Here is a 27,613-nt window from a genome sequence, read left to right as displayed (position 1 = left end):
TAATAAAAGCATTTCACTTTTTTTGTACATCTTGAGTCAAATTTAAATAGTTTTTTTTTTTTGTTCTGAACATTTTGGACTTTGCTGCAACACCAACCCACCCATGGCATCCGCTCAGCCGACTCCAACCGCCTCACTCCCATCACCCGTACCTTGGGGGACCAAGCCTTCGCCATCGCTGCCCCCACCCTCTGGAACTCACTCCCACAGCCCATTAGAAACACAGACTCACTACAAACCTTCAAATCAGAACCCACCTGTTCAAACCAGCTGTTTGTTTTGTTTTATTCCACATGTAAAGTGTCTTTGAGCGTCCAAAAAAACGCTATACAAGTTTTATTATTGTTCATTTTGACTCTGAGATGACCTTTAAACCACACATTGATAATATCATAAAGAATATAATACATCGCTTGAGAATTCTCCATTCATCCATTAACTGCTTTACTCTTTCCATCAGGAAGAGAATTGCCACACAGCTACTTCTGCCAATACTCGATTATGCAGAAGTCATCTATCAAAACACCTCAGATACTTACTTGCACTCATTGGATTTAATATATCATAGCATCTGTAGATTTGCTCCATCCTCTATCCATGCATTTAAGGTTCGTGTTTACAATCACCTTAAATCCACTTGTTCCTGATTTAGTTCATTTGGTGCTCACCTATATATTTATATATCTTTTTTTAAATTATTATTATTTTTGTCTTTTGCATCGTGTTTAATGTCTGCTACCTAGAAATGTTGAGCTGATATTTGAATTGCTTAATGGTTGGATCAAGAAAGGAGAACTGTGGTGTGAGTGTAGGTATGAATGAGTTTACTGTTTACTGTTTAAACACTGTTTATTGCTGATCCTGTTATATTTAGGACCTCCTTGTAAACGAGATAATACATCTCAAAGGGCTTTTCCTAGGCTTTTCCTTACACTTGAAAAATATTTATTTTTTAAGTGAGGTGATGATGAGTTTTCCATTTGCATAAAATGGGAGCGAAAGTCTGAACATCTGCATCTTGCAACTAGTAGGTTATAATGTTTACAGATTAAACTCACCCGATAGCACCAAACACTGCAGTTAAACACAACATGAGGGTAACACACAGGATTTGCAGGAACTATTTTGCCACCAAGGAGTTTCAAACAAAGGTGGAAGCTATAGTCAGCTTTTTTTCTTTTGTGACCATAAAGCTGTATAAACCCCTTACCTCCCACCTGCACCGAGCACATTTTCTCCAGTTTGGGTTTAGCCCAGTCAAAAAGCTTCTGGAAAAAAGCTGTGAAAATAGCAACAAAACTGAGACGAAAACAATGATGGAAATGTGACAAAAAAGTGAGAAAACGTTGACAATTTTTTTTCAAAAAATTTATGAAAAAGTGGCAAAAATGTCACAAGAAATTGACAAAAAATTGAAGAAAAAATGACAAAAATGTGACCAAAAAAAAAATACAAAAATGTGATAAAAATTTGACAAAAAAGTTACAAAAATGTGACGAAAAATGACAAAAAAATGACAAAAAAGTTACAAAAATTAGTTGAATACCCAACAAAAAAATGATGGAAAAAAAATCTGATGACGTGAGGAAAAAGATCCTCTCGGTTCAGGCGGGAGTTAAGAGGTTAAACAGAAAATACAGGCATCACCATCTACATGTTACACCAGACCCCATAACTAAACAGGGATTTTCTATAGCTTAGGTTGTGATAAAAAAAATATTTGTGATAGATTGAGATTAGACAGAACTACACCACGTTGTCCATTTTTATTGTTACATGACAGACATTTGCATCTACAAATTGACTTTTTTTTTATATGACCAAAACCATTTTTTTTGCAGTCCAGTCTATTGATTGTGCGCTCCACCATCTGTTGATTAAGTAACATTGATCAGTTGGTCATGGTTAAGCTTCCTTTAAAAACAAACAAACAAAAAACCTTGGTTTATTCCTTTTTTTTTTTTTTTTTTTTTTACATACAAGTTGTAATTTATTCCCACCTTTGCCTCTTGGGATACATAATAGGAATTTTTGACTTTCATAAGTTTTTTGACTTTCAGAATGCCTTCACAGGATAATTTAAGTAAAATATAAGGAAAATTAAAATCCTGATTATTACTGTACTAGTTAACATATCTTGTTGTTAAGAACTGGAAAAACATGAGTTGCAGTAGTATTTCAGAAGTCAGATAAGTGCAGACCTCCACTTCAAAGTATGCGGCACCTTCCTTTATCACCAATCATCTTCTTTTTGATGTTGTCCATCTCTATTTGGTGTTTAGTCTTGAGTTGATCCAGTTCAACTTCATTCACTTTCCCTTTTGCTTTTTTCAAAAACTTGTCCATCTCTGCTTTCTGCTTCTTTTCTAAGTCAGAAATTTGTTTAGCCACATATTCTTCATTTTTCCTCAAGAACTCCTCTGTGATATTACTCATCTCTTCATCATGTTGTTTCTTTTTTTCATCCAATTCTTCCTTCAGCTGTTTTTTATACTGATTCCACAGGTCAGACTGTAATTCTTCTAATTGTTTTTTGTGCTCACCGGACAACACTCTCATTTCTTGTGGGAGAGTATCTTTATTATTATTTTTCACCAGGTCTTTCATTTCTTGGTTTTGTTTCGTCTTTAAAGCCTCTGTTTTGCTCTTCCGTTCTTTTTCAAACTCATGTGTAATGTCTTTTTTACATTTTTCTATTTCTGATGCATGTTTTTTCTGGATTTCTTTTATTTTCTTGCAATTCTCCTTCTCCTTCCTGAGAGCAGCAATCGCTAAATCAATCAGTTGATGCTTGTGCAGAGACTGCAGTTGTTCCATGTCAGTTTTAATTTCAACCATGTCACCTTTCAATTCAGTTTCATTATGGGCTGCAAGGTTTTGCAAACCTTTGTATTCCCCCAGTTCATCTTTAAGCCTTTTAACTTCCTCCAAGTGTTTATCGATCATATCTGCAAAGTCAGTGTCTTTTCTCTCTCTGAACTCATTTAATTCTTCAGCTTTTTTTCTTGCCTCTTCTTCAAACGATTTTCTCAAATCTTCAATTTCTTGTTTATGTTTTTCCTCTAACTCTTTTCTCTCTCGTGCCTCTTTTTCATGCCTGAGTAGGAGTTCTTTCTTTTCGTTTCTCAATGATCCGAATTTTGTCTTGAATTCTTTCTCTTGTTGTTCCTGCTCCTCCTGCCTCCTCTTTTTATCCTCTTTGTATTGCTTCTCATATTCTTTCATCTTTTCCTCCCAGACTTGCCTCTCCTTCTCCATTTTATCTCGAACCTCTTGGGATTTAAAATCAAAGTTTTGTCGAAGATTTTCCCCTAATTCTTTAAGTTTTTGTTCATATTCTTGTCGTTTAACTCTGTCTTGCTCTTTCCGTTCCTGTTCCTCCTTGTCTCTTTTCTCTTGTTCTTTCTTCCAGAGCTCTCGCTCATGGATTATTTTATCTTCCATTTGTCTTCGTTCATTGTCCTTCTCTTGTCTCACTCTCTCAGTTTCCTCACGCTCTTTTTCCATTCTCTGTTGCATTTCCTGCATTTCTTGTTTATGTTTATTTTCCATTGCTTGCTTCTCTCTCTTAAACTCTTCTTCCTTTTCCTTTAACAATGTTTCTGCTTTTCTTTGAATAGCAGCTTCAGCATCTGTGAGATCTTTGTTGGTGTAGCAGCTTCCTCCGTTTTCCTCCACCAGAGCATCAATCTTTTGGATCAGTTCATTCACTTGTTGTTGTCTTTTGCTCTCATCATCGTTATTAAAGACATGGTATCTGTTTCCACAGTCAGAGATAAGTTTCTGACACAAATCATCACATTTATCTTTAATATAGTCTTGAATCGACATCTTGTACTTATCCAGTACTTCTCCATGTGTGAAAAGGACAATGATATATTTCTGAGCATCTTTTCCAAATCCTGTCTTGATCAGGTTCAGTGTGTTATTTTCTTCTGGTGTGAATCGTCCGATTCCCAGCACGACCAGGAAGACGTGAGGCCCTGGGGCCAAAAGGCTGATGCATTTGATCATTTCCTCATAGATCTCTTGATTGGACATGGAATTATCAAACAGTCCAGGGGTGTCCACTACCTCAACACGACAACATTTCACGATGCTGCGTTCCTTTTGACAAAACTTTGTTGTAGCTTTTTGACCAAAGTCAGATTTGAAAGCAACTCTTCCCAGGATAGTGTTTCCAGATGAACTCTTTCCACTGCCGGTCTTTCCAATCAGCACAATCCGCAGAGTCTTCTCACTTTCTTTGTCATCTGAAAATGTACCATTATCGTTAGCTCACAAAGGCAAAACATTTAAATACTTAAGTCTAATGCTAAAATACTTACGTTCTAAAAGGGATTCCTGCGAAGTTGTTTGTGTAAATCTCGCAAACTGAATCTTCACAAAAGTTTCTGTTGTGAAGCCATGCGACAAGTCCCTTATCTTTTCTATTTTTTCCAACACTTGAGGAGCTCGCTGTGGGTCATTGATGTTGATAAAGACATAGCCACTACAGCTTCGGCAGAGATTCTGAATGTCTTCATGATGTTTCACAAAGTCAGTGAAAACCTGAGCCTTGGGATCTGACTCCACAGTGAAGAGAATCACAGTGAAACTATCAATCCTGGAGCTAAATGTTTTCTGGATGGTTTGAAACTCCGCCTTGTCTTCATCAGTGAGGGAAGCCACCGGTAACACCATGACAAAAGCATAGACGCCCTCTGGTTCACACATGGAAACACCATTCCAACACTCCTCCAACACTACCCTCTCAGGTTTAGCTGACAGCGCTGGCAATTCCACTATAGTCACCAACCTTCCGGACACTTCTGCCTGACGTTTTACACATTCAGATGACCTTTCTACATAGCATGTTGCTGGACCTAAAATGGCTGAAATGGTCCTAGTCTTTGCTGACCTATGTGTTCCACAAAACACAAAGTTATTCTTTTCTATTTTCACTTTTGGAGTTAAGACATCAGTCAAACTCACAAAGGATCCTTTGTTATCTTCCACCATGGCCTTCACTTTTATCATCATTTGATCAATATTTTCTGTGGACTTCATGTCATATCTTTCTTTACATCCTCGTAGGAGACTGTTTTCACAAGGTTCCTTGTTTTGTTCATCAGTGAAGACTAACATGGAGTGTTTTAAAGCGTCTGGGCCAAACAATGACAGGATGAAGCACATAATTTCTATGTTTTTCTCTGTGAATGCAGAAGGCCTGAGCAGCAGCACGTTTGGTCCTTGGTTGAACTCTCTCATACACCTCTTCATGTCATCCAGCACTTCTAGAACAGACATAGTGAAGACATCCTTTGATTTGACTATTTTCAGCTTTTTTCCTCTCCACTCTTTCAAATCTTCAATGTCTTGTTCTGGATGACTTGATTTTCCACTGATTATTTTATGTTTTGATTTCTTCTTGTCCCCATCTCCAAGTAACATAATTTGGAAATAAAATTCTGTGAGGGAGAGAGAAAAGTTAGTGAAAGTTACATTTTGTTATGCAGTTCATGCATTTCACTACTGTGCCCTCTGTGTGGGCTCCGTAATCTCCATGTGGTTCACACAAATTAATACTTTCACTGTTTGCAATCTAGTTATTAATCAAGTAGTACATTTAAAAAAAATATTAATAGTGAATATTTACAACGTTTTGGTTTCATATTCAGAAACTTCCTCTTTTTTCTTGTGGTCTACTCCACTTGATTGCAGTTTAAATTTTTAGAACAGTCCTAACTAAGACTTAATTTACAGACAAAGTTGTATGAATTAATTCATACTCTTTCTCTGTAAGCCTACGCATTTTATATGTTTTCAGAGCATTGGCCATCAATGACAACTCCAGGGGGCTGGGAAGTTTTTATGAGTTTGTCCCAAGAGGTTTTTGTTTCCAGTTTAGAAGCAAAATCTGTTAAAATGTGGGAGGCACACATACAAACGGTTGTAATTCCTACACCGTTCATCTGATTTGGATGAAAATACTCTCAAATTAAAGCTGAAAGTCTGCAGTTCGAGCACATCTTAGTTTGCCATAAAGATGAGAACTGAGTCGATGTCCCAATATTTACGGACCTGACTGTATCATTTAATCATATACTTGTATACATTTTTCCTCTCGCATTTTTACATTTCTTGTGTTTTAGATGGAGAATGTTGTACATTTTCATAGACAGATGCATTCATAGATATCCTTCTTTTAAGCAACAATTACCTTCTGGACTTCTCTTCCAGAGGTGTTCAGCAACTCCTGTAAGATTAAAAAGGTCATAGTAAATGTGGAGTTTAAGCAGAATTTTGAGGCTGTGTTTCACTTACCATGCTTTTTAACTTTCAGTGCAAGGCTTTGGCTCGTAGTATCTTCTGTGTGTTTAATGCCTAAATTGTCGTAGAGTGAAGGATGCACTAGGTCTTTGAATTCTCTGTATTTCAGATATTCCCTATTATTCTCTTTCACTATCCGCGTCAGTCGTGTAAACAGCTCTGCACGTGCAAAGGTATTGAGTTGTTCATCCTCACAGTGTCTTATCCATTGATAGCTGTATCTGCACTCTTCAATAAACCTTTTTAAATGTGGTCTCTCCTCAAGCATTTGTTTGAGATCTTCTTGTCGCTCTGTTAACAACAGCACAATCACATGGTCAAATGACTTTTCACTGAACTTCGTCAGGATGGACCGAAGCCTCCGCTGATATGGTTCTGTGAAGCTCTCTGGGTCCAGAACCAGCAGAAACACATGGGGTCCAGGGGACGAGGCCGCTGCCACGTGTGTCACTAACTCAGTCAGTCTGTCCTCTGTAAGGTCTGATTGGAGAAGATCTGGAAGGTTGATCACAGTTAATTTGTGGTACTTCACTCGACGCCACTGGGGTTCAGGGGATCTCACTAAGAGGTTTTCCACCAAACATCTCTGACTCATGTTGTTTCCCATAAGAACCACACGCAGCTCGGCCACTGGAAAAAAAACATATTACGTCGACACTTCATATTTCACTTTCTGTAATCTCTCACTCTTACACATAACGGTTTGGCCATGTAAGTTGTGTTTTTCCTCTCTTGGCAGCTCTGTGTGGCAGCTCACACTCTTCTACTTATTTTCAACTGTCATCAGCTGCACGAAGCGCCTGGTCTGTTACATTTCACCAGAGTTGACCAGAGCTCCTTTTGGGTCAGTTTTACAGTTTTACTGGGGTTTTACTCCCTTTGCCAAAGTGAGCCTTGCAAATACTAATGTGACGAGAACAGACTGTGGCCTTTGACTGTGTCAGATTAGAGAGAAGACAGCCCTCTGAAACAGGCAGCTCTCCCACAATGTAATATTTCAAAAGTTTCCCCACAACTAGAGACATGTATGACTGAAAAAGCCACTACCCTGTGTTTAACTCCAGTTGGTGCATACCAAATATGGGCACGGCAAGTTCATTAGTGCATAGTTTGCACACAAAGTAGTTCAAAGTACGTTACAGAACAAACAAGGTATTAAAAGAAGGCAAGCACTTCAAAACACATTTTAAAGAGGGGGTATTATGCTTTTTTCAGCCACATAGCACCAGTCTATATCACACTACAATGATGACGAAACCTTCTGTTGGTCTGTCAATGCAGTAAATTAGAATAACTGCCTTGTATAAAATTGCTCTTTCAAAATGGCGGAAGCAAATGACTTGAAATAGGCCTCTGTCTCTTTAAGAACCTCTGACCCTTTCCGACACGCCCCCTCCACACGCTGTCTGTGGCATCACAACACTCCGCTCGTTCTCTGCGTACAGTATTGAAACTACGATCGGTGCATTTTAATTTTTATTGTTGGAAAGGACCTACTGTTTATCACTTTGTGAACAATGGCCACACAGGATATTATTTGGAGACGAACCTTCCACACCGGACGCTTGGACGGGGCTCTTGCCTGAAAAATAACTGCTGTTTGGAGGCTATCTCTTTGCATCTGCCATGCCCTATGGATCTCTAACTATAACCCCATGGACGACACCAGGATCTGCAGGAGCCCATACGATTCAAAGACGGACATTATCTGTGCAGGTGGACAGTGGTTTTTCGAGGTTACCCGTTAGCTTGTTATAATCGACTACAGCTCATTGTTGATGAAAAGTCTGCAATAAACCACAAATGTGTAAAGCCAGGCTCATTGTGTGATCATCGTAAAGGCTGCTTCGTGTAGTTGCCTGCTTTATTGACGTTATTTGTGCATAATATGCTGCCTGTTTTCAATGAATGTTGTGAAGGTGAAGGTTGTTAGCTTGTCGCGGCTAATAGTGCCTTAGCTCCGGGAGAAAACCACTCGGCTACGACTCACTGTAGATGAAATGTGAGCAATAAACTACGAAATCAACAAGCCAGGCTCCGTGTGTGATCATCATAAAGGCTGCTTCAAGCAGTTGCCTGTTTAGTGACGTTTTCAATGCATAATATGCTGCTTGTATTCAGTGAATTTTCCCGTTAGCTTGTCGCGGCTAGCTTGTTAGCTCCGGGAGAAAACCACTCGTCTATGACCCATTGTAGATGAAATGTGTGCAATAAACTTCCAAATCAACAAGCCTGGCTCCGTGTGTGATCATTGTTAAACGGTTCTTTATGTGTGTGGTGGTTTTATTGACTTTATGTGTGCATATTTCTCGTTTCCACGTGATGACTCGAGGTTTAGCTTAGCATTAGCTTTCTCCGGAGGCTCTGTGCATCATCAAGGCCCAGCGCAGAACCAGACACTGAAATAAGTGTTCTTGTCACCGGTTTGAATCCTGGGTGTTTCGGTAACAGAAACACTGATGTGTGTCTTTGTAAAAGTCTGCTGTGGCTCCGGTTCACAACACATGAAGCTAATCCTCCATGATGACTCTGTTTACATCTTAGGGCTAGACACTGCGGGGAGGGGGTTCTGCTGAGGGGCAGTGGTTGGTTACTCGGCTGGTGACGAAAGGTCGGAGGCGTATCCTGGAGGTCGAGGGCGTTTCCTGAAGGAATCAGGCGTTTTATCCCTAAAATGGCCGCCATCAGTTTTTACAGATTACTCGAAAATACGTGAATGTGCCCAGGCAACACTTCAGGCATGGTTTTAATGAGGGAATGACATAATAACATGATGTAAAGCATGAAAAAGTCGATTTTGCATAATACCCCCCCTTTAATCATATTACTGATGAGTCGAATGTCTAGGCTATATCACTCTCAGTATTGCCTCACAGGGCAGGGCCGTCATGAAAGAGTAGATGGGCTTGTGGGAGTACAGGTTTTACAGGGCAGGGCTGTGTTGTTTTTGGCAGCGTTTGCCATCAAGACACTCCTGTGAAAAAAACTAATGTGCAACAAATAATGCAAAACCACATGCACATAATGTCTGTATCAGTGTCACTTTTTAAATCACCTGCACTATGACTGTTGCCTCTGCACTGCCAATCTGACAAATTTTATTTTTATGTTGCCCTCCCTTATATTTTCAGGAACAGTTACATGTTACATTTAATTGTGTTAAATCACTATCAATCTTAACACTTCAAAGCATTTAAGATAAATACTTATGATAAATACTTATTGTATTGAAATATATTTTCAGATCAGCCCTTGAGTATCGTGATAAGTATTGAATTGTGACAAAAGTGTATGATCCTAGCCCTAGTATATAAGATTTTTTTTTTTTTTTTGGACATGATCCTGTTCCTCTTTTCCCTATTTGCACCCCAGTGTTTCTTGAGAACTGATGTAACGAGTGAATTCCTCCATTGTGAGATCAATCAATTCCATACCTTAGCTATTGTGTGGAAATATGGGGGAATACCTATAAAACTAATATACAACCTATCTTTTTATTGCAAAAGAAAGCAATTAGAGTGATCAGCCATGCAGAATACTTGGCTCCAACAAATCCACTTTTTATCAGACTAAATATCTTAAAATTGCATGATCTTGTTGATGTTTACACAGCAGTTGTGATGTACAAAGCTCACAGTCTCAGGCTCCCTCAGTGTTTACAGGAGATGTTTCAAACTAGAGAATCTATAAACAACCTTAGAGGAACTGATCTGCTACAGAAACCTAAGGCGCACAGTAATACTAAGAGGAGGTGTTTATCAGTTAAAGGCGTTGATCTATGGAACGGTTTATCTATTCAACTTAAGGGCTCCAAAACTATTAAAGCATTTAAGAAAATGTATAAGTTAAACATGATAGAGACGTATAGAACACTTGAATGAAGATCAGTAGAAAAGAAGTCGATCGAGGATACATAGCATAATTTTTGATTGTTGAAGTTGAAGTTTTGTGCCTTAGTGTTACCATCGTTGGTATTAGAGAAAGTGTATAATGTGTCATCTTTGGACACAGAGTCACAGTTGTAAAAGGGGTTTAGGCAGAATAAGTCTTGGCTTCAGCCTAAACCCCTTTCGGTCAGGCATCATTTAGATTAAATTCCTAATGTAGGTTTTTTCTTATTGTATAATGTCTAAGATCTTTGGAAAACATGAGACATGTGATTTAAATGTTCATAATAACCGAAGAAAATAAATTAACTAACTACAAAATAAATAAAATAAAAACATTAAGGCTTATCTTATCATGTGCTCCTCCCTCAGTGATCAGCAGCAACCCAAAAGTTGCATAATGCACCTTTAAACAACATTAACCACAAGGTGCCACTGTCTTTGTTTTGTAATAATAACAATTGAGGTCATTGTCAGCTTTAAGTTAAATGGTGTGGGATGAAAACTGCACTTACTGCAATCCATACTTTTGTTTCTCAACAGCTTCACTTCTGTGAATGACAAAAATATCTTGATGAGTATACTTTTGTACTTTACATAGTATAATTTTGTGGATTAATTATATCAATTAATCAAGTGCAATATCGATACTGGGACTCATTCACGACACGTTTTTCTTACGCAGATTTTTGGCCTTCACAAAAGTTCTGGAAGAGCTCATCCAACAGTCAGGACGACTGACACACCACTATTCTTCAGCATTAGAATATTTTCACAGTCAAAACGGATCCAAAAATTCTAATTCCTTTCTCAAAGTCAATAAAATATTTCTAAAACTATGTATTTTACAAATAAAATTATTTTAAGAGTAACAGTGCTCAGTTTATTTTTACTTTAACATGAACATTCATATTGCAAAAATAAACAAACAAAACAAAGCTTAAAAAATTTGTCATTTTTCCATTTCTATACGTCACATGAATCATGATTATTATTTTGCAAATTATGTTACTCAAGTTTTTACTTGCGTGCCTTTGTAATTATATAGTTGATATGATGTAAATACCATGATAATTGGGGTGAGGCGTTTGACTCCTTAAGAACACATTGAGAATCTGACGTTTAATGCTCCAAAAACTTCATAAAGTTTTTTGTACAACACACTTTTTTTTAAGGAAACATTCATGAATGAGCCCCAATGTTCTCACACAATCTACCAATGATTATAGATTGAGGTTTCAGAAAACAAAATGTTAATTACTGCATGTTTACAGCACAGATTGAACTCCATCTGTTTTACGGTCACAAAATGTTAATAAAAAAATTACCAATGCAAATTCCCTTCATTAAAGAATCTGTTATTTAAAGACAGTGGTTCATTTGTCAAAAATAAAACTGCAAAAGCAATGAATGCAGTCATGGCCCAGTGCATTTAGACTCTGTACTCACCTCTGTAAGGGTTTGCAGCTGCCATTATGTCACTCTAATAATCTGTCACATGGTGTTGCAAAAGAGACACATCTGAGCAAAACATAATTGTTCAGAATTTTATATGACATTATAATATACACACCTGCAGGGAAGTCACTACAGTTCTCTGCTCTGTCTCTCAGTTTGAGGTCTGAAAGTTCTGGAAAGATCCTCCTAATTAAATAAATCTGTAAATAAATCAATGCAAATATATTAAATCCCATCATCACAAAAGAAATAGACACTGTTCAATAATAGAGCGTGTAATGCAGTATATCTGGACCTGCTTTTACAGAGAACTGGTTGAGCTAGTTAATTAAAGACAGTTAAAACTTTCCATGAGCATTCATGAACATTGTAACTACGAGCCAAAAGAAATGTATTATTTACAATTTTAGGTGAAACTGATTTATTAACACACATGATTAGGAGTAAATACAGGTATTAGGAGGCACTTTTATCTCTGCGTGTATTTCTGTGCGTAATTGTGCTAAATCAAAAATGAAAAGAAAAATCTTACCTTTATTCCATCTCAAAGGCTTAAGAAATCCTGAACGTGTTGAGCTCATCCTTTTTGCTTTTGTAGATTACAAAAGTGAATAAATTCCAAAAAATGTCCATGTCAAACTTTCACCTGAGAGTGAAAGGCAACTGTCGACAGGCGTCGGGTTTTTGTCAGATCCTGCCCGTGACGTGTTTGTAAGAGACAGTCAACAAACTACACGGCCTCCAGAAACGTGCAAAGACGATGCTCACACTACAATAACTGTGAACTCCACTTCGGTTTTCATATCAGTGCATTATTTTCCACAGATGATCTACACATGCGCAGCAGTAAAGTGCAGAATGAAAGGTTTATCTAAATATCTGTTTGCTGATGGTGGTTGTTTGCTACAGTGTCTGGTCACTTGTAGACGGTGCCTTAACTCACCTGCTCCAGTATAATGTACAGGACCGAGTCATGTCCTGATTTCACCCCTTTCCATGAAAACAACACGTCACATTTTGGCACCAGAGAAAGCACAATTTAGAATAAAGTACCGTAAATTCTCTAATACTGGCTTGTATTCCATTAGAGGCCGGGTCTGTGACAGTGGCCGAGTCTCTGACAGAGGCCGGGTCTCTGACAGAGGCCGGGTCTCTAACAGTGGCCGGGTTCGCGGCTGGCGGAGGCAAATTAAAGCCGGTCTCTAAAACAGGCCGAGGCTTTTATTAGAAACTATAGCGGTAGAAATATTCCCCATGTTAGGAATTTGTCTCATACTCGTGTAAATGAAAACTCACGTGCAGAAAGTAAACAAACAGGACCCCGGGCCGAGGGGGGCGCTGCGGCGGAGCTGATTTAGCGTAACTTTGACACAGATTTAGCCACTTTTCAAACCTCCAGTGACTATTTGTGGAAACAGGGCAAACAACAGATGTTGTGTGACCCTCCAGGGTTTTAATAAAGTCTTCATCGCGTCTTCAAGCACGTCCAGCTGCTCCGTGTGCAGGTCAGTCCCACGCCTCAAAATAACTCCTCCGATCAGCGCGAGCGTCTCGTCTTCTCTCGGGTCAGTCTCATGATCGATCACAAACACAAACGCTCCGTCTAAACTCGCCTTTTACACGAGATAACAACAAATAATCCGGTCAAGTAAAAACGAAACAGAAACCTGCAGTGACATTGATGTCAAAGCTCCGCTAACAGCAACGAAACACTTCCTGTTGTCCCGACAAAATAAAAGGCGTCAAAGTTCCAGCCGCTGGGAGTGGGTTTGAAATGTTAATTAATAAATGAACCTAATATCATTGGTTCAAATGGACACAAATCTAATTTTTCTTCGTTTTCCTGGTCGTCCGTTTTGTTCAAATAGAAATAAAGGCCTGTCTCTAATTGTGGCCAATAAAGGCCTGGTCCTAGATGCCCTTGAGTAAATAAAGGCCTGTATTAGAGCATTTATGGTATAAGAAGAAGAAGATCTTTATTTATATAGCGCCTTTCACAGACATTTCACACAGACATTCATTCCATACTCGGTGGTGGTAAGCTACGTTTGTAGCTTCAGTTTCCCCTGGGGGAGACTGTCAGAAGCGCAGTCGCGACTGCACACGTCTGCGCCAACATTCACTCACACACATCATTCTGGCCTATTGTACATGTTTTTAGTGGAAACCGGAGTGCCCGGGGGAAACCTACGCAGACACGGGGAGAACATGTAAACTCCACACAGAAAGGCCCAGTACCAGGTGGGAATCGAACCCGGACCTTCTAGCTGTGAAGCGAGAGCACTAACCGCTGCGCTACCGTGCCGCATAAGGACTTGCACTTCCACTGTGCTGGAGATTCAACTGTAAGTAAACAAGAACACAATTACAGGTAAACTTTATAATGACTACAGTGACACTAGTTTACTGAATGCTGCTATAATGGTCTATATTTAACATTGCAAAAATACACATGAGGGTCATTTATCCAACAAGGTGGTGAGTGCGAGCTGGAAAAGGGCATATTACGGGTGCTGATCCACTTTAAATCTCCATTAGTTTATTTTTTTGCTGCAAATCCCATGATGTTTAGCAATATGACATCACAATCTGAACACTATGAAATGCCTGTGTTTGAATTTTGTTTTGCCTTTTGCCTTTAACACTTCTGTCTGGACTAGTTGGCCTCTGCTCTGTATTAGCAGGAGGTGGGTAGCGTACCCAAAATATTTTTTAAAGTAATAAAACATGTTACTTGAATATTGTGAGTAACTGCTTGAGTGACAAAAGTCTGATTTATGTTTAAGTTGGGAGAAATTATGAGAAACAAATCTTGTGATGATGTGAAAATGGCTGGCGTCCCCTGGTGGTCACGCTAAGCTCAGGCATAGAAATCAGGTTGACACTGTGTATAGGCTATATTCATTATCCAGATACTGTTCACGTTTATACTGTACAGCCTAATTCTTAGTAATTAGGGGCAAATACATTTAAGAAGTGTTGGTTACACAGTAGTAAGAGTAGAAATAGTACAGTAGTAGCAGCAGTAAACGCATGACCCATGCCTCGACGCCACTGGGATGAGCAATGATCGACAGCAGTGCCGTGCCGGGGACCCATCTCCAGATGAGGAGCCAGGCTGATGGTCAGAGTCACCTGTTGTACATGTTTTTAGTGGTAGGGGAAACTGGATTACCTGGAGGAAACCTACACAGACATGAGGAGAACATGCACAGAAAGGCCCCGTCCAGGTGGGAATCGAACCTGGTGAAGCACAAGCACTAACTGCTGCACCACCAGGCCCCCCAAAGTTTTACTGTATGAGTTCATTAAAAATACCAAAGTGACGGTCTAAAATGGGCAGGTGTGACTGGTGGAAGCCTGATTTTCTTCATTGTAAAAAGACCACACCTGCTCAAAGTAAAGTACCACTCTCTACAAATGTCAGTTGTATACATAATATATTGTCTAACTGGGTGCTCTGTTTGGACATGTTCAAGTATTTGATAGTATTTCTCACATTTTACTTATACACAGTACTTTAACTCTCTGATTTGTGTAATAATATTTCTCTAAATCATCTTTAGGGCCAGAGGTGCTCTGCTGGAGGGCCGGATTTGTTGCATATCAGAAGAATCAACATCAGAATCGACTTTATTGTCATTGTGTTACTCCACAACAAATACATTAGAAACACAGAATATAATAAACAATAAAAAGTACAGTAATAATTATTTCCTCTTATGAAATGTTTACAAATCCAAATAAATAAAATATGCAGTGATTTTTCTTCGGCATTTGTGGCATTAAAGGGATATTTCAGGATTTTTGACATAGGGCCTCATTTCCTAGTTATCCAGAGTGTTGCTGATTTCTGGAGATATTTTTTTTGTAATTCATGCAGTGTCTGGTCACTTGTAGACGGTGCCTTAACTCACCTGTATAAGGACTTACACTTCCACTGTGCTGGAGATTCAACTGTACGTAAACGAGAACACAATTACAGGTAAACTTTATGACTACGGTGACACTAGTTTACTGACTGCTTCTTATATTTGAAGAGTTTCGTGGCGCTAGGCTAGTACAAGGCTAGTGCATGTCTATGGTATCAGCTAGCCTGCATTAAAAACAGTCTGACCTACTCCACAGTGCACCTGAGGCAAATCACTTATAACAGAATACATTATATGGTTAATCTGGTGTTATAAGTGATTTGCCTCAGGTGCACTGTGGAGTAGGTCAGACTGTTTTTAATGCAGGCTAGCTGTTGCCAAATGAGAAAGCAACACTCAGCAACACTCTGGATAACTAGGAAATGAGGCCCTATGTCAAAAATCCTGAAATATCCCTTTAAAATATAGTAATTGGGCATAAAAGCATTAGGCTTGACTTGCTTGTGCTTGTCCCTGTCTGTCCTTCCCTTTGTATCATCAATACAAAATAAACCGTTTACAGAGCACATTATTGGCATTTACAGAGTGGTTAGCATATCTCCCATGAGTGAGAGGTTGTGGTTTGTGGTTTGTGGTTTCCTTTTCTTCTCTGTTCAAAGACACAGCTCATGTACTGCTGGGAAATCTAAATGTCCCGTTAAAACCTGACCATATAGTTTCCAATAGGCTGCAGGTGTATTCATGAGTTTCTGATTCTTCGTAGAGACCCTCGCTCCAGGTCCTGCTTCTTCTCTTCGGCTCGAGCTGCAAAGTCAGAGAAAGTTTGTTACAACTTCGGATAATCTCACTGAGGCAACGTCTCCATTAATTTTCCCATAGACTTATAAAAGCACGGCAGAGTATGTGCTAAACGTATTGTGACAAGAAATAAAGAAAACGTGAAAATACAACAAAAAGTAGTCAGAATTTTGGATTTTACACACACATTTATTTTTATATTTCAAATAAAATGTTTGTTTTTTTTGTTCTCTTGAATCTAACTGATGAAAAGTACAGCAGTGACCACAAATCTATAAATAAAACTCTGGATGGGAAATATCAGCTGTGGTTGTGGCAAATGTGGCGGCCATTTTGTGTTTGCAAATTCTACCTAACAGAAATGTTAAAAGTGGGACAGTAATTTCATTGAATAAAAGTAAAAAGTTTTACTCCTGATAACAGTGAAATCCTTCTGCCTTTGTTTTTTTTAATTTTTTATATGAACATGATGAATCTAAACTACACTGGTCTTTTCTTGGCTTGACTTTTTTTTGGTGCTGTTTTTTATTATATTTCACTGCAATGTTGTGTCTATTCTGGTTTATGACATTGCTCTGATGTTTATTAATAATAAAACAAATAATACACTCATTGTTTGTGATTGGTTTATTACTTCTCAGTCTCATATCTCAGTCAGGATCAGGTGTTTTCTTTGAAATGTCAGTTTTTCAGTCGTGTTGTTTAGCCGTCTTAGCTTTGTTTCCTCCATTCAGTCCCAGGGTTCAGTGGTTTAGCATGTCCAATAGTTTCAATAAATATTGGTCATGTATTATTAGTACATACATACTGTGAATACACTCCCATGCCAAATTGTTCTTGTCTTTATCATAGTTTACATTTAATCTTCTATGCCCTTATTGTCAATCCTGATTAAAGTAGGAAACTATTATATTTGATATAAATAGAAGTCATTGATTTGAAGTGTTTGACAGAGGAACATCTATGAACAAATGGAGCTTAAGTCTGTGCCTCTTGTAAAACTGGAATAACATTTGAAAAACTGCAACAATGTTATTTTCTTGCCAGATATGGCATAATATCCATTAGCATTAGCCATCAATCGTCACAAATGATGAACAATCCAGATGTTTTCAGCTGTTGTCAAGCCAGCGACCACATTTATGTCAAAGCCTCGTTAGAAATCATTGACCTCTTAACTCAACCGAGAGGATCTTTTTCCTTACGTCATCAGATTTTTTTCCCATATTTTTTTGTTGGGTATTCAACAAATTTTTGCAACTTTTTTTGTCAATTTTTTGTCATTTTTTTTGTCAAATTGTTATCACATTTTTGTATTTTTTTTGTCATTTTTTTGTACATTTTAATACATTTTTTGTCATTTATTGTCAAATTTTTATCACATTTTAGTCATTTTTTCGTACATTTTTTAGCACATTTTAGTCATTTTTTTTGTCACATTTTGTCACATTTAGTCATTTTTTTGGTCACATTTTTGTAATTTTTTTGTCAAATTTTTATCACATTTTTGTCACATTTTTTGTCAATTTCTTGGGACATTTTTGTTACCTCTTTGTCATTTTTTTGTCAATTTTTTATCAATTTTTTGTCATTTTTTGGTCACATTTTTATACATTTTTTGTCACATTTTTGTCAATGTTTTCTCACTTTTTTGTCACATTTCCATCATTGTTTTCGTCTCAGTTTTGTTGCTATTTTCACACCTTTTTTCCAGAAACCTTTAGACTGGGGTAAAGCCAAACTGGAGAAAATGTGCTCGGTTCAGGTGGGAGTTAAGGGGTTAATGAATGTACAGACCTTTGGAGGGTTTACTTCAGAAATAAATTATCATCTAAAAGTGTCCTCTGAGCTAAATGCTAACTCAAATTCAGTTTCTGCTTTGTGTGGGTCAGATATACATCCAATGGCCACTAAACATCATCTGATAATATGTAATATGTCTGATAATGATTAAAATGCCCTGAAATGGACAAAAAACTTCTCACCATACTTTAATATTGCGCTCAGATGGCTAAAGGCATTTGTTATATGGTTGTTACCGTATGAAGTTAGCATCATGCTGAAATGCCCAGAGCCTTTTGCTGATTTTCGTATATTTACCTCGAGTCCACTTGCAGTAGATGCAGATTGCGATGCAGAGGATGGCGGTGTAGAGGAGGAACAGGAAGACGAAGCACAGAGTTCTGTAAAGAGGGAATTCTTCCGGCTCAGGTTCAGGAGGAGGCGGAGACGTGGCCTCTTCGATCCGGGGAGTAACAGGACGTTCTAAATAAAGCACAAAAAGGTGATTGTCAACATGAAACATCCATTACATTTAGTCTGTGTTCACATTTAGGTCACGCAACTCACATTCGCCAGCCATTCTCCATAAAAAAACAAGAAATCAGTATCAAAAATGGTACAGGACAGTGGTTTCACGTTTCAAACCAGGTTCCACCTCATAAACTATTTCTGTCTGTTTAAAACAATAAAAGGGGAGGACAGATTTCAATTTTCAGTTGTGCCCACACTTTTCCATTACTCATTTCAAACACCTCAGTTCTGCAAAGGGTGCATGACCGATAAGGCCTCGATACAATATTTCTCATGTTATTAACATATTAATAAATGTAGGTTTTATCGTTGGTCAGGAGCTGTAGCTAAACAACCGAATTGGGGAAATTTGGACATTTAACCCCTTAACTCCCACCTGAACTGAGCTAATTTTCTCCAGTTTGGCTTTACCAAAAGCTGGTCCAAAAGCTTCGGGAAAAGAGGTGTGAAAATAGCAACAAAACTGAGATGAAAAAAATTATGGAAATGTGACAAAAAGGTGAGAAAACATTGATGAAAAAGTGGCAAAAATGTCACAAAAATGTCACAAGAAATTGACAAGAAATTGATGAAAATATGACAAAAATGTGACCCAAAAAAAATAACAAAAAAAGTGACAAAAAAATGACAAAAATGTGACAAAAAAATGTGACAAAAAATGACAAAAATGTGATTAAAATTTGACGAAAAATGTGACAAAAAATGTGACAAAAAAAAGACAAAAATGTGACACAAAATGACAAAAATGTGACAAAAAATGACGAAAAATATATTAAAAAATGATAAAAATTTGATAAAAATTTGATGAAAAAATGACAAAAATGTGACAAAAAATGACAAAAAATATATTAATAAATGTCAAAAATTTGATAAAAAATTGACAAAAAAAATTACAAAAAAATGATGTAAAATAAAATCTGATGACGTGAGAAAAAAGATCCTCTTGGTTCAGGCGGGAGTTAAGAGGTTAAAGGTAAAGTGGACATAATGGGTATCAAAGAAAGTCACAGGTTGTAGCGCCTTTAGCTTTGATTACAGCTCATCTGCATAACTTACTTTCAAGAAGCTTCTGCAATGTTAAAAGTTCCAGTGTTTCATTCATTTATCACCAAGATCTTGTATTGCTGATGGGAGAGTGTGACCACTGTGCAAAGCCTTGTCCAGCACATCCCTGAACCACTCTTTCACAACATGAGCCCGTCATCTTGGAATATGCTGTTCCATCAGGGAAGGAGAAATCCATTGATCTTATAACCTGGTCATTCAGGATGTTTCGGTGGTCAGCTGATCACAGTGTTGTTGAATCGAGACCTGACTGACTCCAGCGACCCAAAGTTAGAACAGTTACTATATCCAGAATTGACATCAGCCTGTTTTAATATTTTGTTTTTGTAAATGTGAGCATGAAACCAGATTTGTGTAAATGCCTGTAATCAAACCTAATGTTTTTTAATGAAAGGGCTTGGCTTTGGATTTTGACTTTGAATCCCCAGTGGAAACCTTGTTGTTCTAAAGTGTTGTAGGTAACACTTTACATTACTGGCCGGTAAGTCCATGGTACTTACAGTGGTAATTACTAGTAATGACAGTGGTACTTACTGTGGCACTAAAAGTGGTAATTACTAGTTATTGGGGTTAGGGTTAGGGAGTCACAGAGTTACCCCTGTATCTCTCATTACTAAGAGATACAGGGGTAACTCTTAGCAATGAAGGTTGTACTTTTATTTACTATGGTACTTACTGGTAATTCAAGGATACTGCAGCATTTCATATGTAGTAAATGAGGTACTTCTAAAAACAGACGTAATTTCTAGGATTCTGTGACTATAAAGCAACATAAAACAGCATTAGGGAAAACAAAAAGTACAACCTTCATTACTAAGAGCTACCATTGTATCTAGAAGTACCTTTTAATTCTCACTATAGTATCCTTTAAGTACCACAATAAGTGCCTAGAAGTACCACTATTATTACTAGTATTTACCACTGTAAGTACCACCATAAGTATCTAGAATTACCATTGTAAGTACCAAGGACTTACCGGCCCGTAATGTAAAGTGTTACCGTGTTGTCCTGGTCACACCTCACCTGAGACAGTGAGGAGCACCTCGTTGGAGCGCCCTCTGGTGGGGTGTTTACAGTGGTACCGCCCGTGGTCGCTCAGCGTCGCTGCGGGGACGCTCATGTTCGCAGGAGACCAGTTCCCGATGAAAATCCCATTCTTGAAGAAACTGGCTTTAAACTCGACACTGTGGTCAGTGTGAGTGGATTCTTTGTACAGACACAGCAGAGAGAAGGGCGCCCCCTGCAGGACGGGGTGGACCGGTGCACTCAGGATCACAGGGTGCGCTGTAGAAGGACAGTCATTAGAGATTTTAAAGTGTTTTTTTCTGTTTTGGAAGATAATAAAGAATAGTTTTCTGTATAAACTTCACATTCACTGTAAAATAGAACCTTGGACCGACTAGGCAAGTCATTTCGTTTACATGTAAAGTCTAATCCAACTCCGGAAATTAAATCTGGTCTGATTTCTCCTCAGTCAGACCAATCTTGATTTACATGACGGGGCCAAAAGACTGTGGATAAGACCGCGATGGGTTCAGTGTGTGCTGGGGAAAAGCCTGAAAATATCAGATTTCAGCGGAGATTCTCCCCTTCCCCCAGTTATCGTAAGTTTATCTCAGATATTCCTGCCGTGTGTGGTGTGTTCAGACAGCTCTCGTCTACTCAGAAGGACGTTGGGACCGCTCCGATCTCAAACCGGGGATATTCAACATTTTGGATTGTTTTGTGACGTAGCCAAATAGAAATCGAGGTGCCGAGGCGGTGAGGAAGTACAAATCAAAAATCAAAACAGCCGTCATGAAGCACCAGAAAGTAAACTATCACCACGGCCTCTTCTGCGTCCGCCATGTTTGTTTACGCTGAAGTCACGTTTGATCTCGAGAGGAAGATTTCCCATCTGACCTGGGAATGTTCATGAGTGAGGTCTAGTCTGACAGCACTGGGCCCAGGCAGCTCGCTGATCGGCTCACGCAAAAGTCAAATAACGCCCCCACAATCGAACTTCTCGCATTTACATGTTTTTTGGCTAACCCTGCTCTCGTCAGACCACGAGACGAGAGACTCCTCCCCCTCGTTCATGAAACTGCAGTGACTGACACTCACAGGTGACAGTGATGTTGACTGCGCTGCTCCTCTGCTCCAGTTCCGTCTCACACCAGTAGAGGGCGCTGTCCGCGGTGTAGAGCCCCTCTATGGTGCAGGACGTCCCGTTGACCGAGCCCCAGCCCTTTTCACAGGACTCGGAGAACTGCGTGGAGGTGTTTCTCTTCACCCTCCACTGTCCCGCTGTGAGAGGCAGGAAGGGAAGTTTATTTGTACAGCACTTTTTTACAGACACAAAAAACGGTTCCACAGACGCCAGGGGGCAGACTGATGGAAGCGAGGCGCCCGATCTGCGCCAACGGACCCTTTGAGTGAATTTTCAGTAGACGTTGCATTAAGAGTTACATAAGCATATGATTAGATAAATGTTGAAAGATATTGCCTTGTCCGGCCCTGGCCTGTGTGGGGTCTGAGCAGCTGAAGGTGACGTGGTCATAGCGGAAGAACCAGGATCTGTCCGGACGAACATTCAAGCGTCCAGAGCACAGAAGCAGCACGGACACTGTGGACCGGAGGAGGAGGAAACCGGAATGAAAAACTCTATTTTTAATCAACAATTCACAAATTCAGCAGCTTATGGCATTGAGAAGAATCACAATTCAGATTCGATTTCACTTCAATACTTCCATTTAGAAAAAACACTAAAGGCACTATACTTGTGTTGTTAGGAGGGGAGCAAAAACTACTTTTATATTTCTTTAGTATATTGTAAAATCAGACATTTTTGGGGAAATTGTGTATAATGTATAAATTTTATTAACCCCTTAACTCCCACCTGAACCGAGCACATTTTCTCCAGTCTGGCTTTACCCCAGTCCAAAAGCTTCTGGAAAAAAGCTGTGAAAATAGCAACAAAACTGAGACGAAAACAATGATGGAAATGTGACAAAAAAGCGAGAAAACATTGACAAAAAAGTGAAGAAAAATTTATGAAAAAGTGGCAAAAATGTCACAAGAAATTGACCAAAAAATGACAAAAATGTGACCAAAAAATGACAAAAATGTGATAAAAATTGACAAAAAAATTACACAAAATTGACAAAAAATGACAAAAAATGTGCTAAAAAATTGACGAAAAAATGAAAAAAATAATTACAAAAAAATGTGATAAAAGATTTACAAAAAAATGACAAAAATGTGACAAAAAATGACAAAAAAGTTACAAAAATGAGTTGAATATCCAGCAAAAAAATGATGGAAAAAAAATCTGATGATGTGAGGAAAAAGATCCACTCGGTTCAGGCGGGAGTTAAGAGGTTAACTTGTATGCAAGTTTTCTGGAGGATTTCTGTGACAGTGACCCGGAAAAGTGACCCTGCCAGTTGTGAAATGTGCCTATAGGAGAAAAAGTGTTGGCACAACTAAATAGCTCCAAAAAGCATTTATTACTTACACCGTATGTATGTTTCCTCAGACATGATGGGCCCATAAACTCATCCCTGTGAAGAATTGGGATGCTCTAAATAGGTCATTGTTTGTAATCAAAATATCAGGTGCAGGGCCTTTAAGTTCAAATTCCCATCAAGTGTCGGCTGATTGATGTAATAGGCAAAGAACAAAATAATAAGTTCTTACCGAGAACCAGGCCGGAGGACGTCAGCTCCATGTCGGTTCAGCGCAGTCTGAGAAAAACGTTGTTCTGTCTCGACTCTTGAGCCACTTCCTGAACCACTGTCGTGCCACCTGCAGTTTCATAAACCACAGAAGCTCTGCAGCATCATCAGCTGAAACGCGATGGAGCTGCCTTTGATCACCGCACCCGTGTGAAGGCTTCCTGTTGTTCCAGACAGTGTTGACACATTAAATGTCCTGATCAAACGTTTTAGAGCAGTTGAAAAATGGCCACAAAAGAAAGTCACATTTTGCATGGTTGTATCTTAGCAAGGTTCATGGTTCAAGGTTCGACCGTGGCGCAGATGGTAGAGCGGGTCGTCTCATGATCGGAAGGTCGGGGGTTCGAATCCCACCTCCGGAAAGTGCACACTGTCGTTGTGTCCTTGGGCAAGACACTTCACCCACATTGCCCCCAGTGTCTGTGTATGAATGAGAGGGTGACTGGATCCTTGCTTAATGTGGGTGGAAAAGCTCAGTGCCTCTCAAAAGTATTCATACACCTTGAACTTTTGCCCATTTTGTCATGTTTACAACCCTAAACATAAAGATTTTATTTTTATTTTTTTACTGAACGTTCACACACAAGTAACAGACAACTTTGAAGTGAAAGCGAAATGATACATGATTCTGTTATTTTTCAAAAAATAGAAAAGTGAAAAGTGGGGCGTGCATAAGTATTCATACAGCATGAATTAATACTTTGTGGAACCCCCTTCCACAAAGTGGAAGGGGGTTCTTGTGCTGACTTGTGCTGTAATAACAGCACAAGTCAGCACAAGTTTTTTGGGGTTTGACTCTACAAGATTTGCACATGTAGAGACTGACATTTTAGCCCATTCATCTTTACAAAACAACTCCAGCTCTGTCACATTAGAAGGAGAACGTTTGTGAACAGCAGTTTTCACATTATTCCTCAGATTTTCATTAGGATTTTGGTCAGGACTTTGACTGGGCCATTTTCTAACACATTAATATGTTTCTTTTTTAACCATTCCATTGTAGATTTATCTTTGTGCTCCGGGTCATTGTCCTGCTGAAGGTGAATCTCCGCCCCAGCCTCAGTTCTCTTGCTGACTCCAGCAGGTTTTCCTCCAAAATGTCTCTGTATTTGGCTCCATCCATCTTCCCAACTATTCTTACAGTCTCCCCAGTCCCCGCTGAGGAAAAGCAGCCCCACAGCATGATGCCCCCCCCGTATATTTGACACTGGGGATGGTGCACTCAGGACGATGAGCAGTGTTAGGTTTGCTCCATACATAACGTTTTGCATTTGGGCCAAAAAGTTACATTTTTGTCTCATCTGACCAAAGCTCCTTCGTCCACATGGAGCTGTGTCCTCCATATGACTTCTACAAACTTCAAACGGGATTTTTTATGGCCTCCTTTCAATAATGGCTTTCTTCTTCCACTCGTCCATGAAGGCCAGATTTGTGTAGATACGACTTATAGTTGTCCCATGTACAGTTTCCCCCAGCTCAGCAGCAGCACTTCACAGCTCCTCCAGAATTATATTGGGGCACTTGGTTGCATTTCTTACCAGTGTTCTCCTTGTTCAATTTGTTAGTTTACGTGAACAGCCGTGTCTTGGTAAGTTGGCAGTGGTGCTTTACTCTTTCCATTTCTGAATGATGGATTGAACAGTGCTCCAGGAGATGTTTAAATCATGGGAAATCTTTGTATAACTTAACGCTGCTTTAAACTTCTCCACAGCTTTATCCCTGACCTCTCTGGTGCTCCTTAACCTTCATCATGTGTTTTAGTGACCAATACACTCCGACCACAGCTCTGAGGGCCTAAAAGAACAGCTGAAACTAAACTGAGAGTAGATTACACACATGTGCCTCTATTTTAGGCCAAGGTGTGAACATTCTGGAGTCATTAGGAATGTTTTAAAGGCAATTTAATGCACTCAGAAAATGCTGTATGAATACTTATGCACGCCCCACTTTTCACTTTTCTATTTTTTGAAAAATAACGGAATTATGTATCATTTTGCTTTCACTTCACAGTTGTCTGTTACTTGTGTGTGAACGTTCAGTAAAAAAATCAAAATAAAATATTTATGTTTAGGGCTGTAAACATGACAAAATGTGCAAAAGTTCAAGGTGTATGAATACCTACGAGAGGCACTGTATATGAGATCATTTACCATTCATAATACAACTTTAACCTCTTAACTCCCGCCTGAACCGAGAGAATCTGTTTCCTCACGTCATCAGATTGTTTTTCCATCATTGTTTTGTTGGGTATTCAACTCATTTTTGTAACTTTTTTGTCATTTTTTGTCACGTTTTGTCATTTTTGTGTCATTTTTTTTTGTCACATTTTGGTCATTTTTTGTCAAATTTTTATCAATTTTTTGTCATTTTTTGGTAAAAAAATTGTAATTTTTTCGTACATTTTTTGTCACAATTCCATCATTGTTTTCGTCTCAGTTTTGTCGCTATTTTCACAGCTTTTTTCCAGAAGCTTTTGGACTGGGGTAAAGCCAAGCTGGAGAAAATGTGCTCGGTTCAGGTGGGAGTTAAGGGGTTAAAATGCAAGAAGAAGAAATCAACAAGTTTATTCATGTGCAGCGAAAACAAGTCTGACAAGTCCACAGATGCCAAATCCGCGTCTTTATAGCGAGTCTGAGTTCAGTTTTATTTGGTGATTTTTTTGTCGACCATGATGGTTGAACTCGGAAACGCTCTGCAAAGGGAGCCCTGTAGTTCTGTCCCATGTGCCATGTCCCATGTGCCTGTCCTGCTGTGGTAGAAACGGCTCTGCAAATACTCCATTACTTCATCAGCTCGTTTGCATGTTTTCTCTTGCGAGATCTGGCACCAGCGTTTTCTACGTCATCCAGGTGCGACGGGAAGCTTCCGGAAGCTTCCGGAATCTTGAACCTCGCCGGTTCCAACACGTGTGTGTGGCCAGTGATCTTTAATGGACAAATATATTGTTGAAAAAGGATGTTTTTAATAAAAGGGATACTTCTTTGTCTTCTTATAGCACTTGGTACGTCAGTAAAAGGTATGTAGGTTTTACTTAATACTCCAATAGAGTTTTTATATGCAGTTATTTTGGCTATGTAACGAACGCATTGACAGCTAGCCTTCATAGTTAGCATTAGCAGCTAGCCTTCATAGCTAGCCGTCATAGCTTAGCATTGACAGTTTATTAAAGGTTCTGTACCAGATTTTTGAAATCATGGTGGGGTACATTTTGTTTTGTCCTTTGTCCGTTGTAAAAGCAGACATTTGTGGGAAAAGCTCTTTGTGCCGAGCAGATAATCCTGAAGTTTTTCTATCGATGGAGAACTCAGAGCTCCGTGCCTTTTATTACCTCATCGTGACAGTGAAAGTTGTGAAACATGTTTATAATAAACTAATCCCTGTGAAGACCAGGGATTAGACCGGATTGAAGATGTTACAAATGCTACAGATATAGGAAAGTCAGGACTGAGAAAATCAGGTACAGAGCCTTTAAGTGCGCTGTGTAAAGACATGGATGAAAAACGTTGATGGGGGAGAAACAAACTGTACATTTTAAAGCTGAAGCTTGTCCCTGATGTGTATTATTGTAGATTTACCATTTGGATTGTTTTATTTGAAAATGTCATGTACTGCCCAATACTAAATACATGATATTTTCAATACAAAAAGGTTTATTTGGTCTTGTGTTAACCTGTTACCTGCCGCCCCCCCGATGAGGGTTAGGGTTAGTTAACCATAATCAGGGTTATGATTAGGGTTAGTTAACCATAATCAGGGTTATGATTAGGGTTAGTTAACCATAATCAGGGTTAGGATTAGGGTTAGTTAACCATAATCAGGGTTATGATTAGGGTTAGTTAACCATAATCAGGGTTAGGATTAGGGTTAGTTAACCATAATCAGGGTTAGGATTAAGGTTAGTTAACCATAATCAGGGTTATGATTAGGGTTAGTTAACCATAATCAGGGTTAGGATTAGGGTTAGTTAACCATAATCAGGGTTAGGATTATGGTTCGTTAACCATAATCAGGGTTATGATTAGGGTTAGTTAACCATAATCAGGGTTAGGATTAGGGTTAGTTAACCATAATCAGGGTTATGATTAGGGTTAGTTAACCATAATCAGGGTTAGGATTAGGGTTAGTTAACCATAATCAGGGTTAGGATTAGGGTTAGTTAACCATAATCAGGGTTAGGATTAGGGTTAGTTAA

General features: G+C 38.9%; 2 protein-coding genes across 2 annotated transcripts; both read right to left on the bottom strand.

Moving 5' to 3' along the window:
• Positions 1–2,208: 2,208 nt before the first annotated feature.
• On the bottom strand, positions 2,209–4,869 carry LOC306980646 (uncharacterized protein; the record flags this gene model as incomplete). The annotated part of the gene is made up of 2 exons (XM_079580074.1): positions 4,329–4,869; positions 2,209–4,253 (listed from the first exon to the last, which is right to left on the bottom strand). The coding sequence occupies exons 1-2, from the start codon at positions 4,714–4,716 to the stop codon at positions 2,209–2,211; spliced, it is 2,433 nt and encodes an 810-aa protein (XP_079436200.1). The 5' UTR covers positions 4,717–4,869.
• An 11,369-nt stretch (positions 4,870–16,238) lies between these two features.
• Positions 16,239–22,143, bottom strand: LOC306980645 (sialoadhesin-like; the record flags this gene model as incomplete). The annotated part of the gene is made up of 5 exons (XM_079580073.1): positions 16,239–16,333; positions 18,428–18,592; positions 20,729–20,989; positions 21,809–21,991; positions 22,113–22,143. The coding sequence occupies 5 exons, from the start codon at positions 22,141–22,143 to the stop codon at positions 16,269–16,271; spliced, it is 705 nt and encodes a 234-aa protein (XP_079436199.1). The 3' UTR covers positions 16,239–16,268.
• Between the last annotated feature and the right edge of the window lie 5,470 nt (positions 22,144–27,613).

Source organism: Gobius niger, assembly GCF_951799975.1.
Source record: "Gobius niger genome assembly, chromosome: 21".
Lineage (NCBI taxonomy): Eukaryota > Metazoa > Chordata > Actinopteri > Gobiiformes > Gobiidae > Gobius > Gobius niger.
Note: the sequence above shows the minus strand (reverse complement) of the source record. Positions and strands in the feature narration are given on the sequence as shown.